The sequence below is a fragment of the Temnothorax longispinosus genome, chromosome 9 (genome assembly GCF_030848805.1).
Source record: "Temnothorax longispinosus isolate EJ_2023e chromosome 9, Tlon_JGU_v1, whole genome shotgun sequence".
Classification (NCBI taxonomy): Eukaryota; Metazoa; Arthropoda; class Insecta; order Hymenoptera; family Formicidae; genus Temnothorax; species Temnothorax longispinosus.
Window position 1 is genome coordinate 5,822,738 of NC_092366.1, and position 14,731 is coordinate 5,837,468.

Below are 14,731 nucleotides of genomic sequence, written 5' to 3' on the forward strand. Positions count from 1 at the left end.
TTTTAATAATTCAAAACGTTAGGACGTTTCAAGTTGTTGCAAAAGACCAGTGCTGTGATGATGGAAAATATTATGGCATACGACCGGCGAAGTATCTTTTCCCGCCGCTCGCTCTATCGACTAATCTTATCAGCGTTGTCATAAAGGAAAATAACTCGTGGACAGAGGAGAGAAAATTATGGGATATTAACCTCGTTCCGCGGTATAGTCGGATCGAGAGGACGAGAATCAAGCTGGCGGAGCTTGAAATGTTTACAAACTGCCGTTTACAAAACGGTCAATAAGATTTATGTCAACCGGAATACGATTAGCATGACGCTCATTACCGTAAATGGCACCAAGGCCGTTTATCCTCTTAGAATGACACTCTGTGTAGAAAATGGCTAATAAAAAAATGTAATATAACGTTTTTTACAACAGCCAGTTCAGGAATCGTAGTTCGCGCCGTTTCAAGCGCTCGTATCAGCTAGATTAATCTCTTTTTTTTTTTCGAATTGCGTGAACTTTCTACCTCATTTTTAGTCATTGTATAAATATATTATATGTAAATGCTGGTAAGAGGGAAGCTATAAAACTGAGCGTGATAAAGTCACACGATACTGCGACGGTCCGCTGATTAGATCATAGATTGTATCTGTGTAGGAGAGAAAGAATTACAGGGATTTATTTAACAACTCAGTTAAGAGGCTCAGCTCTAGAAGCGCATTCTACGACTTAGCGTATATATATGCATATACATATGTAAATAACGAAAATCGAAGAAGGCTACCAATCAAGTAAATTACGGCAATGGCAGTATCGTGCAACATCAAAATTTGTTTCGCATTTCATCGGGTTTGCAAGCGATGCAAATTGCGAAAATTGATATAAAAAGCTCGCTCCTCTCGAACGTGACGTTCGGATTAAATCGCAGCTTCGACTTCGTTTCTTTTGATGATCGGGTATCTTTGAGACTATCGTGCGGAAGGATCTCTGCGAGATTCGCGACTTGCTCGGAAGCGAAGCGGGTTAGATAAGGACCGGCGAGGCAAATGGAAGGGTCGATGCCTCGTTTGCCTGACGAGACGGATAAAAGGAAACGTTTCCAAAGCGCCTGGACCAGTACCAATTGGCCTGGTTCAATGGACACAGACAACCTCAAAGGATGAAGATCCCCGCTTTTAATTCTTTTTTACAATCTTCTCGGTAAATACAAAATCTCAAATTGAAAGGAAAGCGCCTATCCCGCTCGGTTGCCCGAAGAACAGATACGAAGTCATACAATAAATCCTTTTACAACGGCACTTGGACATTTTCCAGGACGTAATTCGTCGACCTACTACCAATATGGAACGAGTAAATACTGCGAAATTAAATGAAAAAGAAAACTGAGCGTAGTTGAGAAAAGATTTAGAACGTACACGTGTTACTCCTTGTTGGATCGCGCAGGAAGACAAGAACCCGTTTACGTTTGTGTTTCAGCTGAACCACCGGTGAGAGGTTCATTTGTCATTGTTGCAGCTGGCTAATAGCGTAAGTCAATCAACGAGAACGTTAACGAGCATCTAGGGGATTACCCACATCGCGTAAGCTGAGCACCAGGATGACCATAAGATCGGCTAATCCACGATTGATTGGCTATTTGACGCTTATCGACACTGAAAGTGAACTGAGCTAGTACCTTGATTAATAGCCTTTTAAATTAAAAAAACCGTTTAGCGGTATTGGGTTGCATGTAATTAAGCCATTTTAGGTCTGTGTAATAAATTATTTTGATTTTAAATCAAATAATCCCTGAGGAAGGGATTTTATCTTTCTCTATCAAAATTCTCTCTCCGAGTTACTTCTCGATATGGCACATATCTAGGTGATGTGACATTTGCACGAAACACACGTTTCGAAACCGCGTTCCCTTAACTCGTCGCGCGTCGAAGTAACGTTAATGACTCTCTACGGCGAAGTTACAGAAAACGACGGGAAACTTGGCGCGGTAGAAATGGTGCGACGGACATATACCCACGGAATTTCCACGACAACGATTCCAATAATATGTTTTAGCGGAGATTTCCGCTCCGCGTAGAACGCATCAGTTTAAATTACGAGGGCATTATCTCGTTGCGTGGAAATTGCACCGTAGTGACTGCTCGTACCTCATAACCGTTTAGAAAAACTTCGCAACCGGCAAAACTTCAGCGCGGCGATATCGCGCGGATGCAGCCGCCGGGATTTACCGCGGGGTGATATCACGGCGCGCTTCGACAACGATGCAGAGGCAGGGATGCGAACGTTCGAGCTACGCTCTCGTTTTACATACTCTCGTTAGCATCGCTCTCAAATAACAAGCCTGGAAGACAAATACCCCCCCGTGATGACCGCGCGCGGGATCAGGATACGGATAGGAAGCGTCTAACGGTAAGTCCTGCAACGTATAGGCGGCGCGAATGTATCATGAATATTTCAAGACCTGTAAGTATCTGCGGAGGCACGGAGGCGAAAGCTGTTTCGAATTCAGCCGAAGCGACGACCCAAGTATCCCTCTCTTCTCTTCTCTCTTCGTCCGACAATGAGATCGATACTGTCTTCGATCGCGATCGCGGCGAACAACGTATGAATATCGTCAATACTCGGCCCGATGAGTTATCGGTCCAATAAAAATCAAACAATGGAATCGTACGTGCCGCACCGCAATAAAAACAATAAAATAAACCATCTTGCCGAACAAATGGCTCTCTCGAGTCTGCCCTCTTGTCCGCGGTCTCGCTCGTAATCCGTCAAGAAATAAAGCGTGTACGTGGCGCGAATGGCGAGAGACAAATGTAGACTTGTGACTTGTAGCTTCACTTGTCCGCCGTGTAAACCAGTGCATTTTGCTGCTACCGCCGCCCGTAAAATGACGTAATGTAATCCGCGCAAATACGGGGGATGAGAATACTTTTTGTTCGCTTTTCATCCCATCTCGACTACAAAAGTCCTACTTATCAAAATCTCGCTGATTGCAACAGGCAATTTTAACAGATTGAACTAAAGGCGATTTAAAGGGAGTTGAACTTCCTATTGAACAGATACTGACGTTTTACTAATAAAGATACCCTACCGATGTTGCAGAAAATAACGTTTCAATTCCCATTTTTACCGGCAATGACTTACCACATCTCTCTCCAAAGACTTAGGGCTAAAAACCATTATTCGTCTTTGCTTCTTGATAAGTCTGCTGAGTCTCTGGGTTCTTTGAGCGCAGGTCAATGGTTTTCCGGAGATCGGAAACTCGTCCTGCAACTCAGTCTCGAGATCATCCACGCTTTTGTCAACCGGTGAATTCTGCTTCGTCGTTACCGTGCTCAACGGCACGGCCTTCGCAATCAGAGTCTCGCTCCGCACGCTCCAACTGGACCCGCCGTATTTCTTCATGTTCATCAAATCGCCTATACTGCCTCTCACGCTACTGCTGCCCAGCTGAAGGTTCGTACGGGATAAGGCGGGTGAATGCGGAAGCGACTCGGAACATTTCTCCGTCGACCTGACAACATCTGGCAGGATTGTCTTGCTCTGAAGCTTATCCAGATCCGACAGGGACGATCCTCGACGGATTTTCGCTCGCACTTGAAGACTTTTCTTCGAGAATCTCTCCTTGCTCTCTCTCTCCTTCTCGCCGCGGCTCACGCTCTTCGAAGATAACGATGACTTCATAGCGAACAGGCCCGCCTTCAAAGGGAACAATAAAGCCCATTCCGTCGACTTCTCCCGAGTTTCCATTGTGTAGTTTTTCGTCTTTCTTGATGATACTCAGAAACTCAATAAGATAGCTCTCTTTCTTTCAGCGGAAATTGAGAATTCAATTCGTCAAAACGTTATCATTTTTTCGAGTGACGAATGTTCTTGTCGTCCGTGATGGGGTTTCAACACGATATTTCGTCATATAGAGCCGTTAAACATATATTGAAACAAATCGTGGTTACATGTGTCAAGGATATTCGCGATAGTGTCGCATCCGCTATTTAAAAGGACATCCGCTTCATATCGGCTTATCGAATTTCGTTCAAACCGTCCATTAATTACATCCTTATACTTGAACTAGTTGAAAAATTTCTTTTTATATATGTAGCATTTTTCTTTTTATGACTCATGATATTGATCTTCGTTGCACATATAATCCACAGGTACCTGACGTCCTCCGTTTATCCTTTTCGTAATAATGTTCTATCCAAGTTCCTACGTAAGTTTCCCATGTCGCCGGTATTCAAATCCAAGAAGCGCGGCGCGACTTATTTTGACGTAGATTTATAGTGCCTCGCGTGAGAAAGGGAAGATCCTCTTTCAGCCAGTTCCACGATCAGACTCGCTAAGAGATCCAAGCGCGAGAACCGAGCTGAAGGTGGTGGTCAGCTTCCCTCGGCTGGACCACTCGGTGGTATTTTCACTTAAGTTAACACGACCCCCCGCACAGACGCGCCCTTTGCGAGGCATACGACGAGACTTCCGTCTAATAAAAGCCTAATAACGATCGATACAATCGCTCCGCCTCTTTCATCCGCCGATTCGTTGAAGTCGAGAATGTGCTTAACTTCGAACTTGGCGAGAAGAGGTAACTTCAAGGGAAAACTTGAAGAGCGGGGCGAGACTTTCGCCCTTCGATCCTTTTGCACGACGTGACGATGTGCTCGTAGTCGTCGGACCATTGACTATAACGATACTGAAAGAGAAACGTTCAGCTCGGGTTGACAAGCGCCAGCCGCCATAAGCAAATGGCGGGAGGCAAGACCTTGCCGCGAAGGTGATACCGATTTCTCGCCGTCGGACTGGCAGTCATACGGGCTTCTGATTACGACGCGGGCCACCGGCTTGGCCTACATAGATTACGTTCTACGAGGTCCTACCACAGGAAAACGCGTGTATGCGCGTAGGCGTTTACGAGCTTAAAAGAAGAACCGTCTTCAACTTGTTATAGACATAGCTGAAATAATCTCGATACATGCATTACATTATTATTGAAAGAAATCAATGTACATTTAATCGTATGTATGTTGAAACTCGATACCGCGTAAAACAATTGTTCCTTAATATACATATGCATGTATATCCGATTTAATTAATATGTAAATTATATAAATTAATTAAAATATAAATATATGCCATATTGAACGTATTTAACATAATTGACCGGAAATTGAAATATAAAGCGTATATGCTGATTGCACTTGCTATCCTACATGTGCTTAAATTGTGCTTAAATAATTTCGAGATGGACTGACAGAGTTCTCCGCGAATAATACGCTGTAAGCGCGAAGAATTGTGCGTAGAGAACGAAATGGAGGCGAGATGAGGCTTTATCAAGACTCGTTCGACGGCGGAATGCAAAATGCATGCGACGAGAAGGAATCCGAAATAAAATGCAAAGTGAGCGCGCTCGCAGCACGGAAACCTACATCTTTACGTGAATAATAAAAAACGCGGCGGCGATGCGGCGGTGAAATCCGCCAACGTGCGTAGAAATACGGTGGCGGTGACTATACCGGCAGTCACGATCAAGTATAAGAACGTGTCTACACGTAAAAGCTATTTTATCAGTAAGAAACAAAGAAGAGAGGAAAAGCACGCTCCGGTGGCTGACCCTTGAACTCTTATAAATCGCTTTAACAAGAAACTCGGTCTCGAACAGCGGAAAAATTCCCCCGCCGTTGAAACATCCGTCCTAATGCGATCCGATCATTTTTCTTTTCCTTCATGCGCGACGAGAAAATGAGAAGCACCCGGAAAATATCCCGTGAAGTGCTTCGACATTTCGCGAGACGCACAAAAATGGGTTCTCTACAAATTTTTATCGCGGCGATAATGTTATCGCGGCGATAATGTTTTCGCGTAGGATGGAAACGGTTGATTTGTACGAGTGCGTTACGTATCGTGACGTATACTCTCGGGAGCCATATCGCCCATATCCCTCGCGTCGAGTCGAACTTCCAGGAAGATCAATCCAAAATTATTTCCCGTATAGGACGATTACTCTGCCGAGGATAGTTCTTCCGGCATGCAGGTAACGAGGGCGCGAGATCACGCAAAGATGATAATTCAGTCCCGCAAGAGTAATAGCAAATTTGGCTATTGTTCCCTCAAGCGCGAAAAACTTGTGGTATTCGTTCGTTTAAATGGTATCTAAACAATGCCGTAATATTGCGATTTTTTTCATTTATTATTCTCTCTATTTCTTTTTTTTACCGTATTTTTTTACGCAATTTCGCGATAATCATAGAGTGCGTAGGTTTATTTTTCAAAATCGACAGCTATTCAAACCGTTGTTAGTTGTAGTAATTACAACGCCACGAGGCCGGTCTTCCTGGTACGGTTTCCAAGCCGTGGAAGCGGAAAACAAACAATCGCTTCGCAACTGCCTGTTTCAGTCCGCCCACGGCCCCGCGCGAATTTACATTTTCCACCGGCGCGGCGGGCTAAAGTTTCTCGAGCATATACGATATATCGACTGTTGCGGTTCCCAGGAGCGCGCCAGGTGCGTATACTCCGCTACTTTTGTTCGGTTCGACAAGACTGCGTTAATGGAAGTTTCGTGTAAGCCAGGCGTTAATCTGGCACCGGACGATCCGACAACGAGCGGTACACTTTTTAAGGTGGCGACGCTGAGGCGATAACGAGCGTCAATAATTCGCTACGATACTTTATGTCGATCGTCGAGTATTTGCCTCGCACCTAAATCAATAGGCGGCATATGACGGTAATAACGTTTAACGGTCGTCGATTAGCACGATATGAAATATCGGTGCAATTGAAGGGGAAAATATGTCTGACTAACTGGATAAATAGCAAGAAACTCTCGATAATAAAATTAGCAAGTGACATCATTTTGATTTAATTATTACCGCATCGCTGAAGATGGCTTAAAACCGAAACATTTGATTTATAATTATGTATCTTATTATTTATTAAAGATCATCGGTTTAACACTAACTTACGCGCCGTCAACCGTGTTGAACTCTCAAAGCCCCTTTTTATTTGTCACGAAAAAAATATGTCTTTGCCGCAAGTTACGATGAGAAAAACGGGCGAGCGATAAAAGGCAGAAAACTGCCGTAATGCATGCGTACATGTCGTGACTCTTATACCCATCTCTTTGTCTCGAGTTTCAAGTAGAGTAAGCTCGAGGATGATTGGAATGAGCATTTCGGCGAAACGATGCTATCGATGCGTCACGCGAGTGTCCGATTATTTAACAGTTTCGTCGCATCCTTCCCGGAAAGTAACGTCACATGTCACACTTCTTTATCTGCACGCCATTTGCGAGATATTTGATCAATTTTCAGCTGATATATAAACCGATATACATATGCCGATGCACGTACATACACCAAGTCGAGTGTTGTTTTTGTCTGGTCGCGGAAATGCATTTTTCTGCCAATCGATAGAGAGCGAAACTCCGCCTGCCTCTGCATTAATGATAACATCGCCAGCGTTCTATCAATCATCATGACACATTGGCACATCAGCGATCGCTAAATATGGGCGAAACTAGTTTATGCAAATAATACCCGACTATAGATAGAATCAGCGAGTCTTTATCTCGCAGCCTCATTAAATATATTCGATGAGGATCAACGTACTGCCAGCGACCTTCCGTCCTTGAGCAATTAACATATAAACGAGCGACAAACCGGAGAACCGGGTAGTTCGTCTACGTGTGCAATGAATCGACGTTACGTGAAGGTAATGATTGACAAGGCCATTGTAGCTTGTCGTGAAGGACTACGACAAATGCGGGTTACTGCCGACGATATGCCGGCATCGCCGCATTTTTCCAAAGGTCGCCTCTGCGATCATTGACCGTCATTCTAACGAATGCCGGTGTGATTGGTTTAATGGTTGAAATTTAAAACAAAGAATTGGAAATTTATTGGCAGTCATTACTGCCGCTTCGCTATGTTCCGTCATCTTCGCGGAAAATTAAAAACGTGTCGTTAGGTCTTAATTTTACGTACGTTTAGCTGCATGATGATCTGATTGTACGCCCAGTGCCACCGTTGCCTCGCCGTCATGTCTGGACGTTCCTTCAGTTGCGTGGGCACCGGCGTGACCCCGACCATCCCAAGGAGTTCCTCGTCGGCCGGCGGCTCTGGCGGACTTCTCGGCGGAGTGTCCATCTGAACGCTTTCATCCAACGACGCTTGCTTTATTATACTCCCTGAAAATTGAGTCAGCCGCTCGATTGATTAACAAGAAAATGTTATATAATATTGTATTTCTTATTTAATTAATAATTAGCAAAATGATCTTACCTCGCGGGCTTTCAATATGCGACAAAGGCGGAGTTTCTTTGTACTGATCAAGTGAGTCCTCTCGAGAGTTACGAAGTAAGGCTTCCTCACCTCGTTCGTACCTTTAGCAGAAATAAAAAATTCATTACACATTCGAACTGATATGATATATCAAAGAAAGAACATTTTCAATTATTAATTATAATTTATAATTGTAAAATTTAATTTTATACCTCTCAAGAGTCTCGTCCCGCATCTGGTAGTCACCGTTCACTGTGTTGCTGAGAACAATATCGCTCTGATCTATCGACTCCTGATCCTTGAAGTGACCGCGTTGATAGCTCTCCGCTCTGGAAATGGGATGCGGGGTAAAGTTATGTCCGTAGTTGCTACCTCGTAGTTCTTTCTGTTGATACGAATCGGTCCTGGTGAGAGGCGGTTTGAATACTTCAGTGGTCGACGAGAAGGAATCCTTTCTAGGCAGTTGAGCGTACGATCCTCTACGACCGTAAGAATCCTCGGTGTAGTTATCCGAGACGTAAGAATCTCCTCTCGTGAGTTTCGGTTTCTGCGAGAGCGTTTGCTGAGAGTGCTGATTCTGATGCGACAGTTGCGAATCCTTTCGCTGCGTCTCTTTAGGAATAATCTCTGGATAATCTTCATCATCGATAATATCCTCCTGATAGGAATCCGTTCTGGCCAACGGTCGTTTCCCGTTCACGATATTCGTAGTGGTGTGGACCATCGCGGTAGTGGTTACGTGGTTGGCCGTCACATGATTGCCTATCGTCATCGCCTGTGATTGAGCAACATTCTGAGGAGACTCAACTAAGGTGGCGGGCGCGGGACTCGAGTCACCCGCTGTCGAGTACTCGCTGTACGCCTTCTTGAGTTGACTGCTGTTGGAGCTCACGGCAGTTTCGAACGAGTCCTTCAGCTCGTCGTCCTTCGACTCAAGCGAGTCCGTATTCTGCTGAAGAAGCGGACTGGCCTCGCGCTTGCCGCTGAGTTTCTTTCTTCTCGAGTTGCTCAACGCATCCTCATTTTCTTGAGACTGATAGATATATTCCGACTCGCTCGATGGATAACCATTCGGTCTTGTCTGACCTCGTGGCGTGGTCACGGATAGCTCAGGCACTTCGCTCTGTCTTCTGTCCGTCGCCGTCGCTGTATCCTCTTTGTAACGCTGTTCCTCAAAGGACCCTTGATACGAGTCTGGATACTCGTCGTACGACTCTTGATAATTATACGTCGTAGGCACGTCATTCTGCTTACTATACGGAGTATGATAGTCTACGAAATCTTCCTGCGGCTGCTTGGTATAGGATTCCTGATAATTATCCTGTGACGTAACAGGCACTTGATTATACGTCTCTTGATAAGTCTTCTGATAATCGGTCGACGTATTGATATTGTACTGGGAATCATACTGTTCCGGCTGATACTGATTATAGGTGTTCGTGACGTTATTTTGATCGTAAACGCTCGTCGGCACGGTAGTAACACCGTAATCGTCGTATTGCTCTTGATAAACGTCCTGCTGCTTGTATTCCGGCTGTTGATATTGAACGTTGTTCTGATCAAAGCCCATCTCGTGATAATTGTCCTCAATTATCATGCCGTCGGGTTTGTCGTACTGATTCTTTGCCTGATTCGCGTACTGGTGATCGTTCGCCTGGCTAGCAACTGGATATGTCGTGTCCAGATACGCTTCTTGATACGCCTGAGTGTTTTGCTGCGCGTAAGGTTGCTGGTACTCGTCCTTGTATGAGTTCTGTTGCGCGTACGTTGTCTGTTCGTAGCTATTCGGCATTTGTTGTTGCTCTGGATACGATTGACCATATTGGCCATCGACTTGCGGCGTATAACCGTACTGATTATCCTGATTTACCTCGGGATACCGAGTCTTGTTAACGGAGTCGGTCTGACTGCTCTGCTGCTGGCTATAAATGTTCTCCGTATACGTGTCCTGCGGCAGATTGTCCTGACTACGATAAGCGTAATTATAGTCCTCATTATAGTCGGATTTGTAGTAGCTCTCCTCGGAGGGCGTTCTAGTCTTTGGCAGTTGTCTGCTCGGCGTAGCGGGCAGAGAAGCGAGCTTACGGTTGATCACCACGTTGCTCGGTTTGGTCGGGGTCGGAGGTAGTTTCTTACCGGTGCCACCCTCCTGCCGCGACATCGGACGTTGCTGCGGCTGCAAGATCTTCCGGCGACGAGTATTATATCCGCTTTAGAAAGAAATATCAAGTATTTAATGTATATATGTTCAGGTATATCATTCTTTTAAGTTTTTCCTTCTTTAAATTTTAATTTGTGTTTTTAACTTTTTAACTTTCAGTAATTGTAGCACATTCCAACGTTCCGCTTATAATAAAATTTATCATAAAATTAGAATCAAAGAGAAAATTCTATAATGACATACTTATAGTCGAGCTCATCCGATTCATAGCTACGCTGTCTGGTAACAGTGGGTCTGTAGTCCGGCCGATGTATACCGATGCTCGAAGCCGGCCTCTGTGGAAGCGTCTTTCGGTTTCGTTTATTTTCATAGTACGTATTTGTTCCTAAGAATCGTTTCCCTCCACTGTCCCACTGTCTGTCCTCATCGTCCTGACCATATCTGCGAAGAGAGAAAGAGAGACGGAGATTAGTTTCTTTTTCGACAATTACATTCTTTTTCTTCGCGGTTTTTATTGGCGCCGTACTGGCTTACCTCTCATCCTGATAGACGTATCCCGTTATGGTATCATAGTATTCGTTATACCTAATATCCGTCTCGCATTCCGGATACGTGGCGCTCATTTTACCCACTCTACCGTCGCTGCTATATCCATCAGCGTAATACGAGTGATCGTCGTATAGGGTCATCTGTCTCTCCAGAGACGGTCTTCTATACGGAATTGCTTGGAAAACAGGCAAAAAAATCATACACATTCGTCTTTATTCCTGACATAGCGAATATTTGATAAAATTGAAAGCAAATGAGTTTAATTAAAAATACGCAGACACATTTAATGAATTTATTTATCGTTGTGTAGCTAAGCGTAGAATCTAGGATTATTGCAAGGATAGAGAAGGAGAAGGAGTAAACAAAAGATATGGAGAAAAATGCAAGAAATTTTATTGAATAATCGACGATGCATTTAATCGTGGCCTAGTACCTTTTCCTCTCGGTCTTCTTGTAGTAGACGTCGTGTTGTTAGAGTAATATTCAGTATCGCTATAAATTCTCGTATCATCGACCCTCGTGCTATGATAATCGTATGTACCCTCGCTGTACCAGCCATCTTGACTGAAAACATGAAACAACTATCAAAACTCTTGAGTCACATTCAGAACGAAGGAATTAAACCGAAAATGAGATGACTCATGATAAGGGACTTTTTGTCGACCTTCCTGAATGATCAGCTGCAATTACTAACTGCACCATGCAAATGCCTGTGAATTGGTTTAATGTACTGCTCCAAATTGCAAATTACAATAATATCTTTAATTTAATTGATGTACATTCGATAGTATATGTATTTCTCGTGTTAAAATTCTCGAGATATTTTTAAGTCGCAGAGGCAAAGCCACATGCAACTAAAATATAAGCCACGTAACAACTATCAATTAAAGGCATGAGTTTCTTATTTTCTTATGTACGTTATTAAGGCGAAACGAGTGCTCAGCGATGGTGGCCTACTAACGTACGGCTCGCCCGACGTAATCACTGTTACAATCGATGTGTTTGCAATTGCATACGATTAATTGAGTGCAATGCAATCACAAGCTAAACCTAGCGTTGCGGTAATGCACGGTGCCGATCGTGATACGCACGGTAAGAACACAACAAAAACATGATGGATGAAGTTGATAATCGCATATGCGTGAGAGTGAGTGTGTGCTGTAGAGGTTCACTGAAATTCTCACGAAATCACCGCGGCCGCGCTCGTATCATACCTGTCCTCGTAATCCCACGTGTGCTTCCGTCGTCTGAATCAGGCAAGAAAATAAAATAAACGATTTTCTTCCGTCGTATTAATCTTTGTGAACTTAATAATAGGGGTTGTGCGCAATTGGCGCGTGAATAATAAACGCTCTTTGCTTTCGCACAAAATAGAATCGTTACGTAGGAATCGCCAATATGTTTAAGCGCTGGTTTATTACATTATTGTCGAATAATTGGGAATTCTCGCGGCCTTTCAGCGCGTAGTACCTGTATTCCTTATAGTGCTTCGGTCTACTGTTGTAGAAGAGTGGCTCGGAAGACTCTGAAGGATGCTGCTGGCCCTGCAAGTACCGTTGCGGTAGACCGTCCTCCGGATATGGCTCGTCATATCTCGGACTGTGAGCCGAACCTCCGTAACTTCCGTAATTACCAGGTGCCAGCCTTCCTCCGACGGTGACTGGAATCTGGCGACGTTACTTTCTTAATCTACTACTTTGTAATTAAAATGTCGCCGACGGAGAGCGACAAGCGGATTAGAAAAGCATTCAATCGTTCAAATGACAGTCCAGATAGTTTTGCAACTAAATCGCTTGAGATTACTGAACGTTACGTTATTAGGAGTCATTTAATAAAGTATCTATTTCTTTTTAAGTGTCCGGTGCAGAAAACTTTTCCGCCGTCGATCGATACCTGATGATCGTCTCTCTCGTAACTATTTTCTCTCGACGTCTCGAGGGACCTTTGAGGTGTAGCCAATTGGTTAGCCGCCGTACGAAACTGCGAGGCCGAGCTGTTCGCGCCCTGCCCACCTACTGGATAATTCAAATCCGACGTGTAGTCGGAGTCCTCTGAGTATCCCGCTGAAAGATGGATTACAATGTATTGTATAGCGTACTGGAGGAAACGATCGGAGGGACTGGAGTAAAAGTCTTTAGCGACGCCTGATAGTGCTCTGACGACTTTGCATTGGGATATTGGATACGTCGCCTCGCTTCTGCAAATGTCGACGGAAATCGTTTTATTTTCCTACGGCTGAAGAATGTTAGAAAATAAAATGCATACAACTGAAAAAAGAAAATAAAAGTCAATACTTCGAGCAGGCAGAAATACAAATTGTTATTATTACTATTATTTATTTTTTTTTTTTTTGCAATTAATAATCCGCTAAATGTAAATTCTAAAATGTAAGTTCTATTTTCAGGGCTGCCTATTACAACGCAAATCGATATAATGTATTTTCACAAAATTCACGTTTACATTCAGAATAGTGAGTTAACGGTTCGCGTTCGTTTCCCTGAATAAAACGTGAAGCCAATTCCAACTTCGTCGTGACAGTTTCGTAACTTCCCGCAGGCAGAATTGGTCGATATTGGTAGAATCCGGGAACTGAAGTGGGTGCAATAGCAGGAAGCAAGATAAGTATAGTTAACAGCCATGCGACAAATTGATCGTTATGTATAGGCACCGTCTCGATTTAATTTTTTTTTTTTTTTTTTTTAGTCTCTCGTCTTTTTTTTCTTCCGGAAATTGGGACCGGTAGGAATGCAAATTACCGTACGGAGGGTATTATGGAACGTTTGCAAAGAACATAGAACGAAAAGATCGGCCGGACACCAACGATTTGTTCAGTACAGAGAGAGAGCTAGTTTGCTTGCTACATGCCTTCTCATAGCTGTTACACGGGCTAGGGGTTGCTAGAAGGGGGTGTAACAACTGGGGTGGTAAGTTACCGACGACACGTCGATAGCCGATAACACATATGAAATGGCGTCTCGTATGCCTGTTCCTTCTAGGGTACCACGGCTACGTACTCTCCGTGGATAAGACACGCGGCGTACGATCGCTGATTGCAAAATAGGGACCAGCACGTAATCAAATTGATTTCTCGCATGGAAAAATAAGGGCGTAAAAGTTTTATGACTTACTCGGAAGTAGCGTTCAAGCGAACGACCTAGAAAGCCACGGTTTCTAAAAATACTGCAAGTATGTCAGACGACCCGACGTGTGGATGAAAGTGTCGTGTGACGTAGGCTGCAGCAAATTAGTGCTCGCGATGTAAATATTACAAGGCGTTATTCGCATATGACTATCGATCTTCTCGCGTATCTTTTTTTCTCCTCGCAATTAGAGACCAAAAAAAAAAAAACGAGTAGCAACGATCGCGAACAGTGTAGGACGAAAATATCGCGAGTAGCAAGAGAGTGCATCATAAATGCGCGCCGCGATAGACCCGTAATAGAGAATGTGAAAGGTACGCGCAGAACAAAGCTGGAATCGAAATAATTCAATATCTGTATTTTTACTTTAATACCGTACGCTAACTCCATCATAAAAGATCGATACCGTGATTTTCTTGCTTTCTCGGCTTACGTCGGGAGATGTACGCGTTTTATTTACTTCGAATTCGCCGTCAAATCAAATTTCCACGGGAGAAAGAAAAATCAATCCTCGGCACATCGCGAGCGAATCCGTGCCGGATCAGAGACGGAATCGATCTGGGACGTTTCTCTCGCGCCGTAACGAGCGATTCGAATAAGATATCAGCCATCTAGACTGTAACTTG

At 44.0% G+C, this 14,731-nt stretch overlaps 1 protein-coding gene and 1 long non-coding RNA gene across 3 annotated transcripts in view; one reads left to right on the forward strand and one right to left on the reverse strand.

Annotated features, from left to right (window-relative positions):
* The window catches only part of LOC139818629 (uncharacterized), a 51,963-nt gene that overhangs the window by 1,855 nt on the left and 35,377 nt on the right, over nucleotides 1-14,731 (reverse strand). Inside the window, exons 7-15 of the mRNA XM_071787432.1 lie at nucleotides 12,859-13,028; nucleotides 12,436-12,632; nucleotides 12,180-12,212; nucleotides 11,399-11,529; nucleotides 10,951-11,140; nucleotides 10,660-10,857; nucleotides 8,468-10,465; nucleotides 8,256-8,356; nucleotides 7,959-8,161 (exon numbers count right to left, since the gene is read on the reverse strand). Coding sequence (XP_071643533.1) covers nucleotides 7,959-8,161; nucleotides 8,256-8,356; nucleotides 8,468-10,465; nucleotides 10,660-10,857; nucleotides 10,951-11,140; nucleotides 11,399-11,529; nucleotides 12,180-12,212; nucleotides 12,436-12,632; nucleotides 12,859-13,028 — 3,221 coding nt within the window. The remainder of the gene's footprint in view (nucleotides 1-7,958; nucleotides 8,162-8,255; nucleotides 8,357-8,467; nucleotides 10,466-10,659; nucleotides 10,858-10,950; nucleotides 11,141-11,398; nucleotides 11,530-12,179; nucleotides 12,213-12,435; nucleotides 12,633-12,858; nucleotides 13,029-14,731) is intronic.
* LOC139818632 (uncharacterized) lies at nucleotides 1,641-12,956 on the forward strand. 2 transcript variants are annotated; one of them, XR_011733466.1, is made up of 3 exons: nucleotides 1,641-2,391; nucleotides 12,472-12,621; nucleotides 12,821-12,902. It is a non-coding gene; the product is annotated as an uncharacterized lncRNA (long non-coding RNA). The 2 variants fall into 2 exon arrangements; XR_011733465.1 differs by having other exon boundaries at nucleotides 1,648-2,391; nucleotides 12,472-12,601; nucleotides 12,821-12,956.